The sequence below is a fragment of the Sinocyclocheilus grahami genome, unplaced genomic scaffold (genome assembly GCF_001515645.1).
Source record: "Sinocyclocheilus grahami isolate Dianchi unplaced genomic scaffold, SAMN03320097.WGS_v1.1 scaffold324.1, whole genome shotgun sequence".
In the NCBI taxonomy this organism is placed as follows: Eukaryota; Metazoa; Chordata; class Actinopteri; order Cypriniformes; family Cyprinidae; genus Sinocyclocheilus; species Sinocyclocheilus grahami.
Window position 1 is genome coordinate 513,038 of NW_015505503.1, and position 21,281 is coordinate 534,318.

A 21,281-nucleotide genomic window follows, 5' to 3' on the forward strand; every position below is an offset into this window, starting at 1 on the left:
TGCGCTTTAATTTTATACCACTTTTAAAATCTTAAAAAATATCTCTTGAAAAAGGAAAAGTTCTCCCCTGGACCTGACATAGAAAATATTACTTGTGGTTTGTTCTCTGACCAGATCTCTGAACTGTGGATTCATGTTGGCCATGTTTGGAGCCCCCTGACCCTGAATTCCTTGCTGTTGCTGCTGTTGTTGTTGTTGCTGCTGCAAGGCAGCTACTTGCTGCTGCTGCAAGGCAGCTACTTGCTGCTGCTGCTGCTGCTGCAAGGCAGCTACTTGCTGCTGCTGCTGCAGTAGCGGTCGCTGTTGCATTTGCTGCTGCTTTTGGAGCTGAGAAATTTGAGTCTGCATGTTAACACCCTGTCCAAGGTGCATGCGAGGCTGGGGCACCCCAGTATTGACACTCACTGGCTGGCCTCCCATTGGTCCTGGCCCACCCTGTGGTACAGCGGGGCCACCTTTATACTTGTGAACCCGCTGCTTAATAAATGCTGCCATTAGTTGTGGGTTAGACCGAAGAATGTTGAGGACTTGCTGCTGCTGTGGAGGAGAGCTTGGAGATCGCAGGGTCCGCAAAAGATCCTGCAGGGCTCCCTGAGGCAGATTGCCAGCTGCTGCCCCACTTACTACGCCACTCTGCAGACCAGCCTGCACCATACTCATCAAGGCATTTCGATTCGGTATTTGGGGTGCTTGCTGTTGTTGCATTTGTTGCTGCTGCTGCAGCTGCTGCGGAGGGGGCTGCATTGCAACCATTCCCGGTTGAGCCATCATGGCAGGTCTCTGCTGGGTTGGCATACCCTGCCCTGGCCACTGTTGCTGCTGAGGCTGAAGTGATGGGTTCATTCTCGGCTGCTGTAGATGCATTTGTGGTGGCATCTGGCCTTGAACACCTGCCTGTTGGGGCTGCTGCTGCATGGGCCCAGCTCCCACCATCATTCCCTGAGGTCCTTGCTGCTGTTCCATCTGCACTCTGTTCGCTGATGTTTGTGCCTGCGAGGGTATTCCTGGTGGCCCTACCATGCCAATCCCAGGGTGAGCTACTCCCATCTGTCCCTGTGGCTGCTGATGGTGCTGCGGCATCATGCCAGCTTGCGCAGCCTGCCTGTGTAGCATTTGAACCTGTGCCATCTTTCGCTGTGCATCAGCCACTTGCTGGATCTTCATGGCTATCTCCACAGCTGCAGGCGGAGGACCTGAAGATTGCTGTTGCTGGGACATAGGTGCTGTGCCTGGGTTGTTAGGGAGTTGCGGAGGAGTTGCAGGACCAAGGCTTGGCTTACCCTGTGACTGTGGATTTGGGGAGGGACCTGTGGAATGGGGACCATACTGATTGTGTGGATGTGGGAGTTGTCCCACAGGTTGCGGAGGAACCATTTGTTGCTGCGGTGAGGTCATCATCCCACCTGCACCTGGCATCTGCTGAAACTGGTGGTGGACGGGATGCTGAGGCGGCTGCTGGGGAGCTCCAGCTGGGACTCCACCCACACCAGGCTGGGGCAAAGACGCAAGGTTGGGTGTCAGCTGTGTGGGTGTCTGAGGCGTTGCAGGTTGCGTACCGACTGACGTAGGTGTGCTAGGACCTGTGGCCCCATTGTTGCCGGGTGATGGAAGACCTCCAGGAGGCCCACCTCCACATGGTGGTGGCTGCCCTGCTCGCTGCATGGTGGCCATACGTCTACGCAGCATTTGCGCTTGTTGAAGCCTGTGTTGCAGCTGCTGCTGACGAAGCTTGTGCTTGATGTTGAGACAGAAGGGCACAGGACACTTGTTTTCCTGACAGTGCTTGGCATGATAGCAACATAGCGCAATGAGTTGCTTGCAGATGGGACAGCCACCATTTGTCTTGCGTTTGCAGCCCTTTGTATGTTGCACTACTCTCTTCATCTTTTGGCAAGACGGCAAAGAGCAATTAGCATTGCGGCACTGGCATGCATGCACCAGAGACTGGATGCAGCGTTGGATGCTGAGACGACGCGAGTCACCAGGGTTCTGAGTGGAGCCTGCAGACTGGTTGTTGCTCTCGTCATCAAGACCCAGTCCAAGTTTCTCCATCTTGTGCTCATGGCCCTTAGTGTTGTAGCAAGTGATGCAAAGATCATAATCCTACAAAAGAAGAGAGAAGGGGGCGTTTCAAAAGTTGCTCAGTCTTTTTATCTAAAATACATGTACCACAATTTTTTAGAAACCCTCTTCAAAGACATACAAAGTATCATATATGGCATTTCTTACCTCACAAACAGTGCAGTGGAAGCGTGTCTCAACGTGGTGCTTGCATTCATTGCACGTGTAGACAAAGCGGTCCTGGCTCTGGTTGTGCAGTTCTACTAGCATACACATGGAGCTCCATTTGGCACGCCTCAGCGAGCTGAATTCAAGGTGCTTGTCTCGTGCAAGCGTTAGGAAAGCATCTCGTCCGTCCATCAGATCGCAGGCCATCAGGGGGTCAGGGTCCAAAATGGGTGGAAGGGAATTGGCAGAAGGGCCAGCGATGAGACGGATAACAAAGAAAACCTTGAAATTAAGCAGTGTGTTGACATTTGTGAGTTCAGTCCAAACGTGTAAATGACAAACGGTTCAAATGTTTTTGGGAGCTACATACCTCTTTGTGTTTCTCCATCGAAGCATAGAGTTTCTGGGATAGATCATTGGAGACATTTGGCATGCCCGGTTTCTTTTTATTGGCTCGGCTCAAGCTGCTCTTGTTCTTGCTAGTCTTCTTGCTGTTCTTTTTTTTGGCATTCTTGCTGTCACCACTGGTAGCCTAGACCGTCAAAAAAACTATTTTAAGCATTAAGTTATAATAATTATGTTTTAAGAATACACATTAAAGCAGCTGCTCTTGAAATTTAACCATCAAGTCAAAAACAAGAAAGGACAGTAGCTGTCTAAAAACGCAGCTACTGATGTGTTCGGTTTCTCTTGAAGTACTTTTTAAAGTTACCTAGTTTATTGATGGTAGAAATATTATGCACAACAAATGTTTTCCTTTGGCACTTGAGTATGTTTTCACCCAGTACAAAATGGTTACAAATCTGAGTCAATCACTCACGTCAATGCTCTCACTAGAATTAATTTAACCATCAAGTCAAAAACAAGAAAGGACAGTAGCTGTCTAAAAGCCCAGCTACTGATGTGTTCGGTTTCTCTTGAAGTACTTTTTAAAGTTACCTAGTTTATTGATGGTAGAAATATTATGCACAACAAATGTTTTCCTTTGGCACTTGAGTATGTTTTCACCCAGTACAAAATGGTTACAAATCTGAGTCAATCACTCACGTCAATGCTTTCACTAGAGGTGTTGTTTTCCTCTCGCTTCCGTTCTTCCTCCTCCTGTTCCAGCTCTTTAATGCTCTCTTCCAACACATTAGGCCAAAAATCACCCTCAAAATATGGGAGCTCCTTCGCACTGGTCAGACGATCCTCTGTTGCCTGCTTAAAAATGTCCTGGGCAAGGAGAAACATGCAATAGTTAGTGAAGGACTTCAAATAGATGGCACATTGCCGTCAACAACGAGCCAAACAAGGGAAAAGACTATCTTGCAGTATGCTGACTTCAAGTCTAAACTTTTATTATTGTCAGCCAGAAGTACAGCTGTAGCAGTACCTTGTAGTCGTGCACAATTCTTTCAGCTACCGCTTTGTCAAGCATCTTCTTGTACCATTCTTGTAAGCGTTTAGGTTTGGGAATCTTCTGATCCGATGGGTGGCAGTGGAAGATATAGTCGTCACCTTCGCTCGGTGGACAAGCCCAGATGTGGCCAATGACAAACCCCATTTTTTTAACATACTCCAAGTATCCAATTAGGATCTCATGATAGACTCCAGTTCTCAGGTGACGGGGTTGGAAAAAGTGCACACTGTCAAGGTAGGAGATGTACACACGTCTGCATGGAGAGAAAGAGACAGAGGATATCGCTAAGTTACTTGTGTTTCTCAGACCCCTATTTAATGTCATCCACATGCGTGTGGGGGAAGATTCTGTGTGTGCTTGAAGATGTGTGACTGTATGTCTTTGTTATTTTTAACCTTTGATTGGGAGGAGGGCAGTCGGAGCCGTATTCTTGCACATGCATTCCAAAGAAGCAGACATCTGTCCCATCAATATCTTGAAACGCAAACAGAGCTTTCGTCCTGTACGGGAATGACTCTGACATTTCACCGCTATCAACAAACCTGTAAAAGAAAAACAGTTAATTCTTTAGATCTTTTCATGGTGTCCATTAAAATTCTTATTTTTCAAAAAGACAAAATGGAATTTATAATTAAGCAAACGTGAATATTTTTTTACAGTTGCAGAATCAAAGAACCATTAATAAATCCACTTTTCAATACCCGAGTTTGTGTAATATATTGATCCAATGTTGTTTTCTCATCCTCCTAAAGGCCTTTCAAAGTCAAAACACCTTGATGTCATTAATTTTCAAAGGCTATTTACACAGCAGTGACTGATGGTGATGCAATGCAGTCATGTCCAAAGTTTAGAACAATTTTACTTTATGCAAATGAGCAACAAAGCAATGAGATTGACTACCAATGTGAGTGAAAAATAATTCCCAAAGAGCAACAGTGATGCGTGAACAGTCTCCACTGAAATACTGTAGTTGAGTGCAAGCAAGATCAAGATGTTATTGTTTACTGCGAGTAATTCATCTGCCCACATACATCGACATCATAAAAAATATATATGGATAAGCATGGGCATTCCAAAAGAGTTTGATTCATGCATTGATAATCGTTGATGTTGTTCATGATAATCATTCATGTTCATATGATGAATTATATAGTGCTGCAATTTCCTTAGAAATACTTTCCCCTCAAAATGATTTCTTGACAAAATAGAACATCTTAATTTGACCGTTTATGACGAGAAGCTATGGAAGGCCACCAATAACAGTCAAAGACAAACTGTTTTATTATTGTTAACTAAAACAGAAATTAAATCTATTCAAATTTGTTTTGCAGTTGAAATAAATCTGAAAATTTAAATACAAATATTAGATGAAAAACAAACTTCAAAACAAATGAAAATGAAATGCTGCCTTGGCAACTAAAAGAAATAAAATTAAGTTTTAAAATGACTAAAACTGAATTAAAATAAATTAAAACTATATAGAAATACTTAAAAAATGAAAACAGTCACATAAAATGATGTTAAACTAAAATTGAAATGAAAACTGAAAATAAGAAAATAAAAGGTAATCCAAAATATTAATATCACATACTATATAATGGTGTATAAATGATACTAAAATAACACTAGTTAGGGCATCCAGTAGTATAAATGCCTACTACAAACAACAATACCTCTACTTGATGACAATCAAAAGAAATGAAGCAAACAGTTCCAAAATTCCCAAACCTTAAAAGGAACGACAACAATATTCCAGAATATTCTGCACTGTCCCTCACCTGGACTTCATGCCAGGTTTGACTTCCACCACTTTATCAGAGACGTGAACCACACGAACGGTGACATCACCGGATTCTGGAAGATTCTGGCGCTTCAGGTACTCGTTCACTCGTGTCTCCAGGAAGCTCCCAAGCTTTGTCTGAGGAAGTCCTGGAATAAAGAGAAAGAAAAGCAGGGAGTTTAAAATGATGCAACGACTACAGCATTTGACAATTCAAGATCTCAGTTAAGATCTGCCATTAAATATTTGTATTACACTAAAATACTTGATTCTCATTAGTCGAGCATGGAAATCGATGCTCAAAAATTGAGAACCCCCCCAGATTTTTAAAGCTCTTAACCACTTACTCCTTGCAGTGTATTTATTCTCCTTCCTTGTTGCATTGGCTTTTTTCAGACAGCCGTCACAAACAAACCTGATTGAAAGGAAGACAGACAGAGCAGAATATTTGGAAACAGAGCGACACATCTCTGAATATGTGGTTAACTTAGATACAATACGGAACAGTAATAATCATAAAAAGTAGTAGTAACAAAGGACATCAAGTTGTCCTACATTTTCCATGTTTACAGTGCTCATCTTGTCACAACATTCAAATTTGACCATTAATTAGAAGAATGGATATCTTGTTTTAATGCTAATTTAATGCTGATATATAAAATTCACGAATCAGGGTAGTATTTAACAGGAAAAACCCAGCAAACCTCATAAAATAAAGATAAATGAAAAAGGCAAACGTTTCGCTTCCTCAGGAAAAACCTTACATTCACTAATAGTCTGCTGGTTCCATTTTTAAGCCATATTTAGCAGTAGAATATATCAAATAAAGTGTGCTCAAATAAAACTAGCTCACCCCGACGGCCATATCGTCTCATTGTGCAGAGCGCATATCTGATGCATTTTTCGACCACAGTCGGCACATTCCAACAGTCTGACGAGGAAGATCGGAAAACAAAGGTCAGATGATGATAGCAAATCCACATCTTGACTAAAACCTCAGAACAAGCAAACTGAGATGACACATCTGGAGGGAGAAAATATCTACATACAGCTCAGGGTCGAGGGTGTCATTCTTTTTCCTTTGAAACTGATCTTTATTGATGGACCTGAGGAGAGAAAACGAGAGACGGAGAACAGGAAGCCGCCCAATCGAGTGGGTCATGAGAATCACTGAACAAACGCTCTCCCGAGGAATAGCATTACGACAATAACAACGAAGAAGAAGATCAAAACACAAACATTTACATGGTTACTCACGTTTGAGTCTGGGTTGGATCGTCCCCCAGGGATACATTCTCCCCCTGGATTTCATTGAAACACTTCTCACAGAAGTGGTACCTGTCAGCAAGAAGCCCATATTTGGGTGAACTAGACCGTTCGTCAAGAGCACAGCCAATCACAGTGAGGGCACGTGGAAGCAGCCACCAATCAGGGCAGGGCAGGCCAGGAGACAGGCACACAGGAGAAGGCAGGTTCGTCGCCGGGAGCAGCCAATCATGAAGCAGGGTTTTTTTGGGTGGGCAGATTGATTGATTGGTTGCGTGTAAATTTCGGAGCGGATGATTGGTCACATCAAAGCAGACCAATGCAGACATCACAAGCATTAAAAAGGAGGGAGAGAAAGGGAAGGGGGGTGGGGAGGAGGGCAGAATGAATATTTTAAAAAGGTGTGAGAAACAAAACCGTTATGAGGGACAAAGAGCTCCGTGTTGGACAGGTGGAGGGGGTGGGTCAGATGTAGAAGAAGAAAACTAAACCGAAAGAGAGAGCAGGAAGCCGAGGCAAAAGCACAGACGGTCACCCTTGCGTCCGCTGAGCTCTAAAACAACCGTGACGCCCAGAGGAGCGAAGGGACAACAATGGACTGAGTGAATGAACGGATGAGAAGAGTGAGAACAGGAGCAACAGAGACCCATCATCCTTTCAGGACATTTTAAAGAGGGTCTCAAGACTCGATAACCAAAACGACATGGGACAGATGAACAGTTAGTACGTCCTCCTGAAGTTGGCAGCATGAATATGAAGCTGATTTTCAGAAATTGAAACACTGTACTTTTTTGTCAGTAGTTTTTGGGTCAATCTCATAAAACCTATCCAGGTCACATTTTACCCCCAAAATAATTTTGCATAAAAGAAAATTAAGGACCATTAAGATCTGAAATGATCATCTTACAAATGTCTTTCTTTAAATGCAGCATAAAGGCATCAGCCACATAATAATAAAAATATATTACACAACATTATATATGGCTGCTTCCACATGGGCTTCTTTTTTTCCTACCATATGTCATACTCTTTTGTTGTTAATATATTTTAACAATAATAATAATATTATAAAATAAGGTGTTGTTATATCACAACCTTTTATATTAATAGATTTTTAATAATCATAATTTAATGTTAGATTACATGAAAACAGTACAAATATTTTTGTCATAACATTTAGTTTTCAATGTTTTCATAATAATAATAATAATACTCCAGTACCTTGTGTTACTTTATATTATAACCTTTTATTTTGAATATATTTTAATAATAATAAAAAATAACATTGAAATATAACACTTAATAACATAAAAGCGTTATCTCACAACATTTTATTTTTAATAGAATTTGGAAGGAAAAAAAAACAAAAAACAATATTCAGCCTTCATGCTTAAAATTTAAATCTTATTTTCTTATTTTAATTTTAGGCTGAAATGTGACCTTGACACGTACATTATGTTTTATGTAGCATTTTTATATAACGAAAGTAAGGTTCAGATTAAGCCTAAGGTAGCCAAAGTTATGCAAAAGCTTTGCACAACCCATGGTTGTTTACAGCTGAAACCTCTGATTCTGGTGAAAGTCTTTGTCAGTCTAGGTGAATAAGTGTTTTGCTGTTAGGGTCTAAGATGATGCAACTTAGAAAATTGGCAATCATTTTCAATAACTCATTAGAGGAAGAGCACTGCAATCGTTTTGGTGCTTCCTTCTTATTAGCACTTTGTTATTTTGTGCTTGTAGCTACCAACGGAGGTAATACTTACAAATACTTGCCAAAACACACCTGCCAATATGTTAATTGTAAGAACATCAACAAAAACGTCAAAACAGAACTGAAGTCAAAAATGCAGACCCTCTTTAAAATGGCCGGTTAAAATCAGAAAGAGAGCAGAGATGTGAAATGTGGTCTATTTTGCCACCGAACGTCAAATCAACAGGCCTGAAATTCAACAACACCCTGATGTGGGGAAATACGTGCTCGCAGCAGAACAGCATTTACATTTTTACAAAGCACATGAAAACAGACCTCTTAAGAATACTCACCTCAATCTTTTTACATACAAATACACAATGTAAACCAAATCTGAATGTGTCAGATGTAGTGGAGCAGCCTAGTGTCCATTAAAGTGTTCAGAAAACAAACAGCTTTCATAATACTTAATTCTAGCACTGGGCCTGCTTCACAGCAGTGCTTTTAATACTGCCAGGCAACATCAAATTGATTTTAGGCTGAAATGCAAATGATCTACAATAGTGTGATGGGGTCAGGCAATTACCCATCAGGCCACATTCACTAGGATATAACTATTCACATTAATATAAGAATTTGCTTCTGTTTGTATGCATAATATAGACCCAATTTAAGTCTCTTTGAACTTTCAAGTGGTTATTCTTACTCTAATAGGACTGATAAGTCTATATTTTAGTGGCTGTACAGCATAGCATTAAGTTAAGGGTGCGAGTGACTATGTGTGTAGCGTGGATATCATCTCTGATACTGACCTGTTCTGGTAACTGAAGTATGCAGCGTCTCGAGGGATGGTACACAGCTGTTTGCCATAGCAGCACAGAGTTTGAGGAGAAAACTCCAACTTGAAAGAAGAAAAATAGGGATAGATGGGTTAAAAGAGAGAGAGAAAGCGAGGAAGAGGAGAGTGGGGTAGCAATATCCCATTGGTTTTGGTCAGATAATGATATTAAAGCAAGAAACCACAATCGACCTCATAATGTGCCAAACACTACAACTTAACCATTGTAAAAATGCTGTAATAAGTGTTTTGCTGCTTTTATACATGGAAACAGCAATATGACTAAAGATGAAAAAACTACAACAACATTATTATTAATAATAATGATCAATAGTAATAGTGGTTATAATAATACATATTAACATGCATTTAAAGCAAATATTAACTACATTGCTTCCTTAAAGAATTATTTTTGTAATAAAAAAAAACATTATTAAAGGGATCATATGATGCTGCTAAAAAGAACATTATTTTGTGTATTTGGTGTAATGAAATGCGTTTATGCGGTTGAAGGCTCAAAAAATAAAATTTTTCCACATACTGTACATTATTGTTTCTCCTCTATGCCCCGCCTTTCTGAAACGCGTCGATTTTTACAAAGCTCATCGGTCTGAAAAGCGAGGTGTGCTGTGATTGGCCAGCTATCCAGTGCGTTGTGATTGGCCGAATACCTCAAGCGTGTGACGGAAATGTTACGCCCCTTAACATATTGTGATGATGCCGTCAGGCCGGAGCGATGATTCAAAAACATGAAAACCCATAATAAACGAGGCATTCGTTGCATTCAGTGGGGACATAATTATGGATTATAATCAGGGGTGTGAAGTAACGAATTACAAATACTCACGTTACAGTAATTAAGTAGTTTTTATCAGTAATTGTACTTGGAGTAGTTTAAAAATGCATTTTAAGTGATGTATCGGTACTTTTACTCCGCTATTTTCCTGCGTTTGTGGTCGTTACATGCTCATTTTAATTTTATTTTTATCCATCAACGTGATTGGCTAGAGAGATAGTAATAGGTCTCGTGACTTTCGTCAAATCAAATTGTGCAGCTCACTTATAAGTGCGATCTGCGCTGCCTCGTCTCTCTCTCGCGCGTGCGTTCTGCACTTGGATAAGTCGATGTTGCTTGTTGAACTTGTTGACTTTTGATGAGTTTGAGCGCGTGATGCGCGCTGTGAAAAAGTGTGTTGGAAACACAAATTGAGGACCAAATCTGCACCTTATCGATGACCCGTGGCGTTAATGTAGCCTACTGCATCTGTGCCAGCACCTGATGTAATAAAACTGCAGCTCGTTAGTTAAACTTTTTTTTTAAATTTAAAATTCATTTTATACAATCCGCCTTCTTTTAGCAAGTGCACTTGCGCATAAACAATTTTCAAGTTCAACACTTTTTGTTCCATTCAGTTGTGGATGCTGCTGATTCACCGAGACCGCCGCGGCTCAGCAAAGAGACGTGTGTGTTTTCCTTTGAAAAAGTTTCCCCAGAAATACCTCGCTATTTAATGCATTTTTCCTTACAAATTGTATTATCAGCATAACAACTCGAGTAAATGTGTAAAAGGTATGGCATGATGCCATCATTCTAGAACAATGTGCATTTATGTTAGAATTGTAACAAATTATCAAGTTTAGTTATTTTTATTTCTTTATTGCAAAACGCTAAAACTGGCACCGTTTTGGAGAGAAATGGGCTCTCATTTTAACCCATATCATGGTGTGTGATGCTGAACTATGAGCTTCTAATGGTGTTTGTATTTGCACTTTTCTAAACATTAATATTTTATGTGCAACAACAGCATGCTCTCTCAGTAGCCTTACATTTGATTTTAAATCAATTTTTTCAAACTTTATGATAATGGGGATGATTGTACTGAGAATAACTTTCATCTTTTCTTCAACTGAATACTGTTTCCGTGCTGTTTTGATGTGTTTTAAAGTGTTGGCAGTCAAAATTAAAACTTACAGAATGTACAACGTTTTTTTAAATGTATCAATTGCGGTGTACAGCATTTATTATGAGGGGGTAGAATCCACAGCTCAGTACTCACAACTCAATACTCATGAGTACGTTTAAATAGGCTACTCTTTTACTCTTACTCAAGTCGTTTTTTGGACAAGTACTTTTACTCTACTCACACTACATTTTTTGGAAGGTAATGGTACTTTTACTTGAGTATATTTTTTCAGTACTCTTTCCACCACTGATTATAATAACATGTACTGTCTTTTTACGCATTGCGTTGCATCTGGCCAGGTAAACATAAAACCATGTCTGCATTTGTGATCGGAGAAATGACAAACAACAAGCGCTACTCTACACTGCCCAAAACTCGCGTTTGAATCAGTGGCAAATTCTTTAAATATAAAAAACGTACTTACAATCTGTGAGTCAGAACAGCCGGCATTGTAGTCTACTCTACTAGGATCAGGAAACGTCCTCCATAAAATGCGCTGCACACATCTTACTTTTACTTGAGTATATTTTTTCAGTACTCTTTCCACCACTGATTATAATGACATGTACTGTCTTTTTACGCATTGCGTTGCATCTGGCCACGTAAACATAAAACCATGTCTGCATTTGTGATCGGAGAAATGACAAACAACAAGCGCTACTCTACACTGCCCAAAACTCGCGTTTGAATCAGTGGCAAATTCTTTAAATATAAAAAACGTACTTACAATCTGTGAGTCAGAACAGCCGGCATTGTAGTCTACTCTACTAGGATCAGGAAACGTCCTCCATAAAATGCGCTGCACACATCTGAATATTTGGGTTGATGTGTTCTGGAACAGTGTTGTAAATACAACTTAACCACTGATTTCTAGTCGTGTCCATTTTGGAAGGCCAAAGTAGTTTCGCCTTCACAACGAAACACAGCGTCACAGTGAGCGGCGGCGGCCTAGAGTGAGCAGAGGTCGGGGGCTAGAGTGAGGAACGGCCGGAGAGCTAAAGTGAGCAGAGAACGGTGCGGCCGGCGGATTCGACGAAGGAGCATCCGGAGGGCTTGCAGCAACAACATGTGACGACCCCGGGCTGGACTCCGCTTCGTCCACAGTGAAAGCCGATCCTGGTGATCCACGGCGGCCTAGAGTGAGCAGAGGTCGGGGGCTAGAGTGAGGAACGGCCGGAGGGCTAAAGTGAGCAGAGAACGGTGCAGCCGGCGGATTCGACGAAGGAGCGTCCGGAGGGCTTGCAGCAACAACATGTGACGACCCCGGGCTGGACTCCGCTTCGTCCACAGTGAAAGCCGATCCTGGTGATCCACAGAGCGAAGTTGTAGTATTTCCTCAGCAACCAGCATGGATCAGCTCTAAGCATGACAAAGCAGATATCCTCCTCTTTTGGAAGGCCAAACAAAGTAGTTTCGCTTTCACAACGAATAACACAGTGCCTTCACGACATGGCGGCGGTGGCAACAATACTACAGCGAGAATAAAAGTTACGCCTTCTTTCCTTGCGTGAACATTTGGGCGGCGTTATGCAAATCTTCCCACATAGTGACGTAGACGTGTGGGGGCGTGTTAGAATGAGCCATTTTAGGTAGGCGTGGCTGACGCTTAACTTTTATAAAAAATATCTCTTTGGATTTGAGACTTTAGTCTTTGCAACTTTACAGATCTTCTTTATGCACCAAGAGCTTGTAACACTCCAAAGAGAAAGGAAAAATTTAAATTGCATCATATGACCCCTTTAATAATAAATGTTATTTATTAAAATAAGTTTGGTATTATATCGTAGCATATTATAATTCTTCTTATCAATAATAACTAAGTAACTAAATAAAAATAAGTATTTATAATTCCCATTTAACATGCTTGCTGTAATTACTATTATTATAGTTATATTGTTAAATACGTTTAGTATTATATCGTAGTATAATATAATTCATCTTGAGAAGTAGTAGTATTATACATTTAAGGCACTAACTATATTGTTGGCTGAAATTGTTATAATAATATTAATAAATGTATTTATAATTATATTGCATGCTTGCTTGAACTATTGTTAAAATTAATAACGATTGATATCTTGTTAAATAAGTTCAGTATTATATGAAGAAGTATTTAAAATACACTTAAGGCACTAAGTATATTGTTTGCTGAAATTGTTATAATAATAATAATAATAATAATAATAGCTAAATATTATTAAATAAGTTTTGTATTATATAGTAGTATATTCTGGTTACTTTAAAACCGATGAAATCTGATTGTTGAGCCACGTTCCTTTTATCAAATCTAAAAGTTAAAAAACAAAACCAAATGTGATGTAGAGACAAACACACGGCTCACCTTCCTTCCACAGCAGTACCCCAACTCCTGCATAACGGGGTCTATTTCCTGTTCAAAAACCTCAGCCAGTTTGGAGCAGTATTTATACACCCGTGACGTCTTCCTGTTATACAGCCAGGCGTTATTGAACATCAGCCACACGTCGTCCACGTACTGCCAGGGCTCCTGGTACTGACCAGTGTCCAGCTTACGCTTGATAGTGGACAAGTCCATCGGGTTTTTCACTATGTCAAAGTAGTCCTGGAGAACGGAGTCCAGATCGCAGATGAAGGTCATCATCATCATGAGGTGAAATTAAGTTGCAGTCGGACAGAGCGAAGGATGGCGGCCCGGCAGGTTGAGAATCAGGGGGAGAGAAGAGGGTGCAGGGGGACAATGTTGAGCGCTGTAGAAGAGGTTCACATGCACAAACAGAGGAAAAAACGTAACAGACTCCCACTGCCTCACTCAAATCTGTACCCTACTTCTCTCCTGTTCTCCCATACACACAAAAACACAGACAAATCTTTGGGCCAGCAGCGGCAATGATGGCAGACATCTACTTGCAAACTGGGGTGGGCGAAGATATATGAACATAATATGGTCAGACAGTATGCTGAATCGCATTCAAAATGTCAAGAAATGCCAGGAAAATTATATTTTGCATAATAAAAATTATGCAAACATTTTTAAGACTTTACATTGTCTGAAGATTTTGCACTGTCTTTATATTCATGACAATTACCCCCCCCCAATGCTAATGATATATTGCTAAAAATGTCATTGAAAGTATTTGCAGTAATGAATTTATGATTTATAATATTAATAATAATAATAATGGTAACACTTTACAATAAGGTTCCATTTGTTACACATTAGTTAACAAACTAACAATGAAAAATATTTCGAAAGCATTTATTAATCTTAGTTCATGTTAATTCCAACATTTACTAATACATTATTATAATTAAAAAGTTTTATCTATTATTGTTATTTAATAGGCATCAGATAACATGGACTAACAACGAACAGTTGTATTTTTATTAACTAACATTAACAAAGATGAATAAATACTGTAACAAATGTATTGCTCTTTATTAGTTAATGCATTACATTTTTTTTATACATATATATTATGCATTTTATATGTATATTATATATATTTATATATTATATATAGTTAACAAATGGAACCTTATTGTAAAGCGTTACCATAATGATAATGAGTAATATTATTATCATTATATTTTCATCATTTTAACAATTAATATTATTATTAATATAAATTTTAAAAGAATGAAGACATTCTATGTGCTTAACTGTCACAATGATGCTACAATACAAAAAAAAAAGATCCTAAAAATAAGCAAAATATATTTTTTTAATATATATAAAAATATATTTTGTTTTTTAATTTTGGGGTCAAATATGAGCCCGGCATTTCTTCATAAGATTCACTTGTTAACCATTAGGACTGTAATTCATTATCACGCTCTGTCATTCTTTTTAGCTTGGAAACCGTATTTAAGAAAACATTTACTCATTTTAAATCCAGGCATAGTGGATTAATTTCACATGTGGAGGACAACCTGAATCTATTTGGCCAAAAAATTCAAATAAACTGAGGCTTTCTAGGGTGACGTTGGCAGGGTTAGCGTTTAGGGTACAGTAAGCTGAGGCGAGTCCAAGCGGGGTGATATTAAATTACAGCAGCGTAGCTATGAGCGTTTACACCACCCGATGCACGTAAGAGATTCATTTATCATACAGTGTAGACAGCTTCATTGATTATAACGGGTGTTGTTAGAGAGTGCTTAAACTCATGCTAGACTTATATCAATGATAATGTTCTTTAATGTAAATGTTCTTTGCTCACATTCTGTATATAACTGATTTGCTTTTTGAATAACTGTGGAAACTGAAGCGTTATAATTAGTAACTAACAATGTTTTTATTAAACTGTGATCATGTTAAATACAAATTCAGTCCTATTAAAAATATTTTACATGACACCCATATTGCCAAAAAACAGGTTGATGTGCGTAGTTAATGGATTACACAAACATTAGGCTACTTCTAGCCTTACCCTGGAGTTGGTTCACCCTCCACCTATGTCTGTTTTATCAATAACTGAATTGTTCGTTTCATAGCCCAATTCGATATCATATTAAAACTACAATCCTCAGTTTAAATAAATAAAAATTTATTTAAAGCTTAATTGTGTAACCTCTGGATCACTGGATTAAAAACTAATTATTTTGTTTTATAAACACATCCTGTCTGCCATTGGTTGACAAAAAAATAAAAATAAATTAAAAAAAAGATAGTCCCATCCCAAAAACTCGCCAAACGCCATTGGTTGAGTCAAAGTTGCTGTTTTGGGCTGGTCAAAAAATAGCTCACGTCATCAACACATTAATCCAGGGTTCAACTTCAAGATAATCACAAACTTTAGCTTTTCCTGATTTGAATTGTCTCTAACATACTTTTCTGTCTATGTTGACATATCAACCACAAAAGCAGATGTTCATAGTCTGCGCTGCCATATATTCAACTCTTGTTTTCGGACAGAAACGCTACAGAAGCAAGCTTGCAACGTCTCTCACATTCAAACACAATGTACACAACAGCAAGCAGAAGAGAGAAAGAGAGGGGGTAAAGGTAAAAGAAAAAAAGGAATGAGACTAGAACTGAAAAGTGCTAGGTTGTTCGTAGCGTAATGCGTGCCAGCGCAGGCCCTTACCAGGTTAGTTTTGTTACTAGTTCGAATACGTACGGGTATTCCCAGTAACTGGGGGTCCACTGGCTGCCGGAAGGGCAGCGACTCTGGGTCCTGTCTGTACAGAGCTTCCAGAGTGGGCATTAAAGCCTGGCGGAGCTCGTCAGGTTTAAATACTGATGGAGAGGAAGGAAATAAAGGAAGCAGCAGAGTCAAGAATCAGGCACATAATCATATGAAAATCATGAGTACTGATTTCAAAGCAGTGTTTGTCCTTCATATTAAACTAAGGAAAGGAACAAGCACCTGCTGATTCTAGGTCAGAATTAGTAGATTTCATGCAATGAGAACTGATATCAATTTAACCACAATATAAAATAACAATAAATAGTTAATTAGTTAAATTTTTAAGGTGCTTTGGTTAATGACTGTATGCAAATTATATAAGAACATCTGCAGGATCCTTAAAGGTGAAGCATGTAATTTCTGTGCCACTAACCAAACACAGACCTTTTTTTCTTTAAATCCTTGATTAAGAGTTATAAACCATGAACCAAACAAACCAGCTTAAACCAACGAGATCAGTTACACTATTACACACTATTACACACAATTATTTGAAACCGTATAATTATTTGACCTGTATACTTGGCAGCTTGAATGAAGATAGAATTACATCCCACGAAGCATTGTAAATAACAATCAAATTAAAAATGGAGACATCTAAAACAAAAAGCATCATGTTTAACTTTTCTGAGACAGTCTACCATCGGATTTTCCCCCCAGCACATTATACTTGCATAAAAAAATGGATGGGAAAGGATTAAAAGGAAAATATTTACCCTGTACCCCAAAAGAGTTTTGTGTAAAACGCATCTACGAAGGTGTACGTGAGTTTGTTTTACCTTTCTTCTTGCTTTGTGTGTTTGTGGGAGTGCTGTTGGTTCCTGCAGCCTCTTCCTCTTTGGGTTCAGTTTTGACTTCCGGCTTCTTGTCCTCGGCTGTCGACCCAATCGATGTTTCCATTGGCTCTGTCTTACATTCATCGTCTGCAGGCTCCTCCTTCTTAATGTGGCAGACCAATCAAAAGGTTAGGGACGGAATCAAAATAAAGATCAAAAAGAAAGGATCAATCACTCGAATGTCTTGGATTTAACAGACATTTTTTAATGACTTTCTTTATCATCCAGGTCTCTTTGCTCACCTCAGTCCTAATCTCAGTCTGCATGGCGGCCATTTTCCCTGAGGCCTTATCCTCCGTCTCATTCTCATCCTCTTCTTCCTGCTGTTTGACCTCAATTTTGGGGTCGAGTGGGGCGGTGGGCTCGGATGATGTTTGCTGTGAGCTAGGGTCAGCACTGCTGTCCGAGGCAGGAGTTGAGGCCTGACCGTCAGCCGTCAGAGACGACTTCTGAGAGAGCTGAGGGGTGGGACAGAACACCAAATTAGGAGAACAACCAATGGCAACCAAAAACAAGAAGCCAAAAACAAACAAACAGCTGATTAAGAGAGAAGAGCAAACAACAAACAAAATGAGAGAGAACAGCCAATGAGAAATAAACGAAAGGAACAGCACAAATGGCCAAATAAGAAATGAGTCAGAAGGGACGGGAAAAGGGCCAATGGCAAACAAAAATCAGTAGGAACACGTGTCAGACGGAAGTGAAAAAAGGAACAGCAGAGTAAAAGAACAAATAAGAAACCCATAAGCAAAAGTCAACAAAGAACAGCAATATGAATCAAGAGTATGAAGGTAAAGCAAAAACACAGCAGATTAAGAGAGCTTTCATGCTGGGCATGTTTGACAGAATCCTTGGTTCTGTGAAATCAGTTTTTGATTTTGATTTCTTTTTTCCCCAAATTCTGTTTTCCATTTTCATTTTTCTGGATTCAGTTTAATGGATTAATTAAATTTTAATTAAAAAAATGAATTTAACAATTTATTAAACTAAAATATATATATGTTTTTGTTGTGTGTGTATGTTTAAATTTTTTCTGGATTCTGTGTTGTAATATTTAAAATGCCCCTATTATGTAATTTTTAAGGATGCTAATAGTTTTACGAGTTTCCTAAAACAGGTTTACATGCATGCAAGGTCAAAAAACAAATTTTTTTTTAAATTAATTAATTTGACCTCATTTCTAAATGATTCGTAAACGACTCGTGCGAAGCAGTTCAAAGTGTCAGCCTCTCTAAACCCCTCCTTTCCCTGAGCCCTCACTGCTGTGATTGGTCAGATGGCAGTCCTTTGTGATTGGTCTACCATGTACAGTGCGTGTCGGAAACGAAACACCCATTGCCATGACGGAATGACAGCTCTGGAGGACAGGTCAATACATAGAAAAGATGGTATCAATTGTACCTTACCAATCCGAGCCGGAGTCTGATGATGAAACGGTTGAACTGGCTGATCGACAAGAGACTGATTCGCAAGCACGACTGGAGCAGGACGTTTCTCATTGGTAAGTGTCAAGTGTTAACAAGCTTGTGGTAATTATAAGATGTGATAAAATAAATTTACTCTCACAGCGTAGGATACAGCGTCTTCTTGACAAGATGTTAACCACAGGGAAATTTTACTGTGTTTGTGGGCGGGCAAGTTGGCGACGTAGAACGTGGGCAGACATTATGCAAATGTGTTACTTCGTGACGTACAGCTGTAACAGAATAAGATTCGTATTCCTGACGACTCGGTTAGGCGATTGCGAGCAGACTTTTTTTTTTGATAGCAGCTTCACAGCTTTGCAGATAGTTTATGTTCACATACAGCTACATGACACACTGCATGAAAGGTAATATTCGAAAAGGCATAATAGGGGAACTTTAATACATACTATCAAAAACGGTTGTAAATCTAATGCATACAACAATTTAGTCTTTTAAAATGTAATCAAATGAAATTTGAACAATTGTTTCATTTGTAGCGAACACAGTCCTGCACAACAAAGGTTTACAGTTTAAATTAAAACATGGACAAAAAATTTAATATTCCCCCCAACAAATTATATTTTAATAAACTGTATTATTACTGTTATTACTTTGAGAAATATAATCTAATTCACACAGACATGCAGACCACATATTTAAATGCCAGTCTTTTTGTGCTTTAATATTCAAAGACACTAGTTCATACTGTAATTTGATTAAGTGTACAGCCCTACTTTTGATTTATTCATCCAAATTTTGACAAATTCTATGGCATTTCACATTATAGTGTATATAAAATTTTTGCTATTCCACGATTCTGATGCGTTTTCCGCATCACGGAAATCATAGGGCCCTAAATTCACAGCAGAACAAATGATAAATGGAGGCTCTTCAGTGACAGTCAACTTATGAGACGATGTGAAGATATAAGCAAAAACACCCCAAACAAACACATTCTCGATTGTGATACTCACAGGAGTGTGTGGGTGTGCACAAAGCCCGTGTGCATTCTGGGAAGGCACAGATGACGCTAGCCCTGTTTGGGGGCCTCCAGCGGCTCCGCCCCCATGCGACTGCTGCTGTAGCGGACTGGCTTTTTCTGAGCCCACCCCCTGTGCCATCGGGGGCTGCTGTGTTGCGGGTGGGGCCATAGTGGTCGAAGAAGTGGGGGTGTGGGGCTGGGGAGTCTGGTTACCCGGCAACTGCGGGGGCGTTTGGTGTGGGGCAGGGGTAGGAGTGAGGCTGCGTGCAGGAGAAGGGGAGTTTTGGCGTAAGGGAGGACAGTGCGTGTGCAATCCGGGCTGCGGAGCAGGTGGGGCGAGGTTGGACGGAGGCCCCTGAGGGCCGACAGTGACTCCGGGGCCAGAGACTCCTGCCTGGGTTTGAGCTACTGGACTACTGACTGCCAGCGATGGTGGAGTGTGCATCTGATTCTAAAAGAGAAAGACAACAAACAAATGAGACTTAGCTGGGTGGTATTACTATACATCGAGGGCTGGGCGATGTATTCAATATTTACAACATATTCCTGATAGTTTTGTTGGTTTTGTAACACTACGCATTGTGAATACTGCAGTGATCTTACGTTTGTTGTGTTTTCTATGTCTGTCCATTTCAAAGAATCTGTTCAACTGATTCAGCAATTCACTTGAGTAAATTCTTACAGCATTAAAGTGGCTAAACATTATGCTAAATGTTATGCTTAAATCTCATTAAAACAGTACTTTTACTAAAATTGTGCATTTTAGTCATTCATATTCATTCACATTAGTCATTCATATGGTCTTTCACAACCCACAAGTTTCCTAAGCCCCATGAGGCCTTGCGTCAAAAGTGGGAGCGTCTTCCGGTTCGAAGTAAACAAGCGGGACGTGACACTCATTCATTCAACAGTTGACAGTCAGTCATTCAAGATTTAGCGATCCAAACTTGCAAACGATGTGAAAACACAACTTCAACAAACTTAAAAAGGGTGAAATAACAGTACCTTTACCCTCCTCGGTAGATGGTTGGGACGATGGCCTCATATCACGTACGGTAGCATTTTTAGCTATTTTGTAGATTCAGTAACTTAGCCTGTGATGGTAAGGCGATGAACAATTTGAAAAGCTCAGAGGCGTATCAGTATCTACTGATAAAGTCGGTCGGGTGTTATTTAAGGATGTCAGAAACGACCTTATGATTCTGAAAGCGGACATTGAGCCGATCCAGAGCCTACACGTATCACATCATAAGGTGCTAGCGTCAGTGAAAGATAACATCATGTATTGCAGGGCCTTGTAGTCATGCAGCAGCACTTTTGTGGAAGGTCAGTAAAGTAAGGACAATTAAGGGCACGAAAATTCTTTCATTAAGGGCACTTTATTGTATTGTGATATTATTAATCAACTAATAAATGTACTACACTGAAATGTTTACTGTGTGTCATTCATGTTCTGCATATGTTACTTCACAGTAGCCTTCACTTAAAATCTTTAGTCTAAGATTGTTGGATGATAAAAATTAGCATACAAAGTACTAGGGATGCACCGAAATGAAAATTCTAGGCCGAAAACGAAAACTCTGGATGCACTTGGCTGAAAACCAAAACCGAAAATGCTTTGTAATAATTCATTCTTATTTTATTAAATAATATAAAGTAATTT

The 21,281-nt window shown here is 39.6% G+C and overlaps 1 protein-coding gene across 1 annotated transcript in view; it reads right to left on the reverse strand.

Moving 5' to 3' along the window:
* LOC107602282 (histone acetyltransferase p300-like) overlaps positions 1-21,281 on the reverse strand; it is a 37,089-nt gene that overhangs the window by 975 nt on the left and 14,833 nt on the right. The window contains exons 11-27 of the mRNA XM_016294743.1: positions 19,611-20,069; positions 17,413-17,628; positions 17,114-17,273; positions 16,266-16,384; positions 13,511-13,750; positions 9,180-9,268; positions 6,669-6,749; positions 6,461-6,517; positions 6,265-6,342; positions 5,759-5,826; positions 5,410-5,560; positions 4,027-4,173; positions 3,605-3,884; positions 3,277-3,444; positions 2,600-2,761; positions 2,230-2,511; positions 93-2,103 (exon numbers count right to left, since the gene is read on the reverse strand). Of these exons, the coding sequence (XP_016150229.1) occupies positions 93-2,103; positions 2,230-2,511; positions 2,600-2,761; positions 3,277-3,444; positions 3,605-3,884; positions 4,027-4,173; positions 5,410-5,560; positions 5,759-5,826; positions 6,265-6,342; positions 6,461-6,517; positions 6,669-6,749; positions 9,180-9,268; positions 13,511-13,750; positions 16,266-16,384; positions 17,114-17,273; positions 17,413-17,628; positions 19,611-20,069 (4,768 nt within the window). The remainder of the gene's footprint in view (positions 1-92; positions 2,104-2,229; positions 2,512-2,599; positions 2,762-3,276; positions 3,445-3,604; positions 3,885-4,026; positions 4,174-5,409; positions 5,561-5,758; positions 5,827-6,264; positions 6,343-6,460; positions 6,518-6,668; positions 6,750-9,179; positions 9,269-13,510; positions 13,751-16,265; positions 16,385-17,113; positions 17,274-17,412; positions 17,629-19,610; positions 20,070-21,281) is intronic.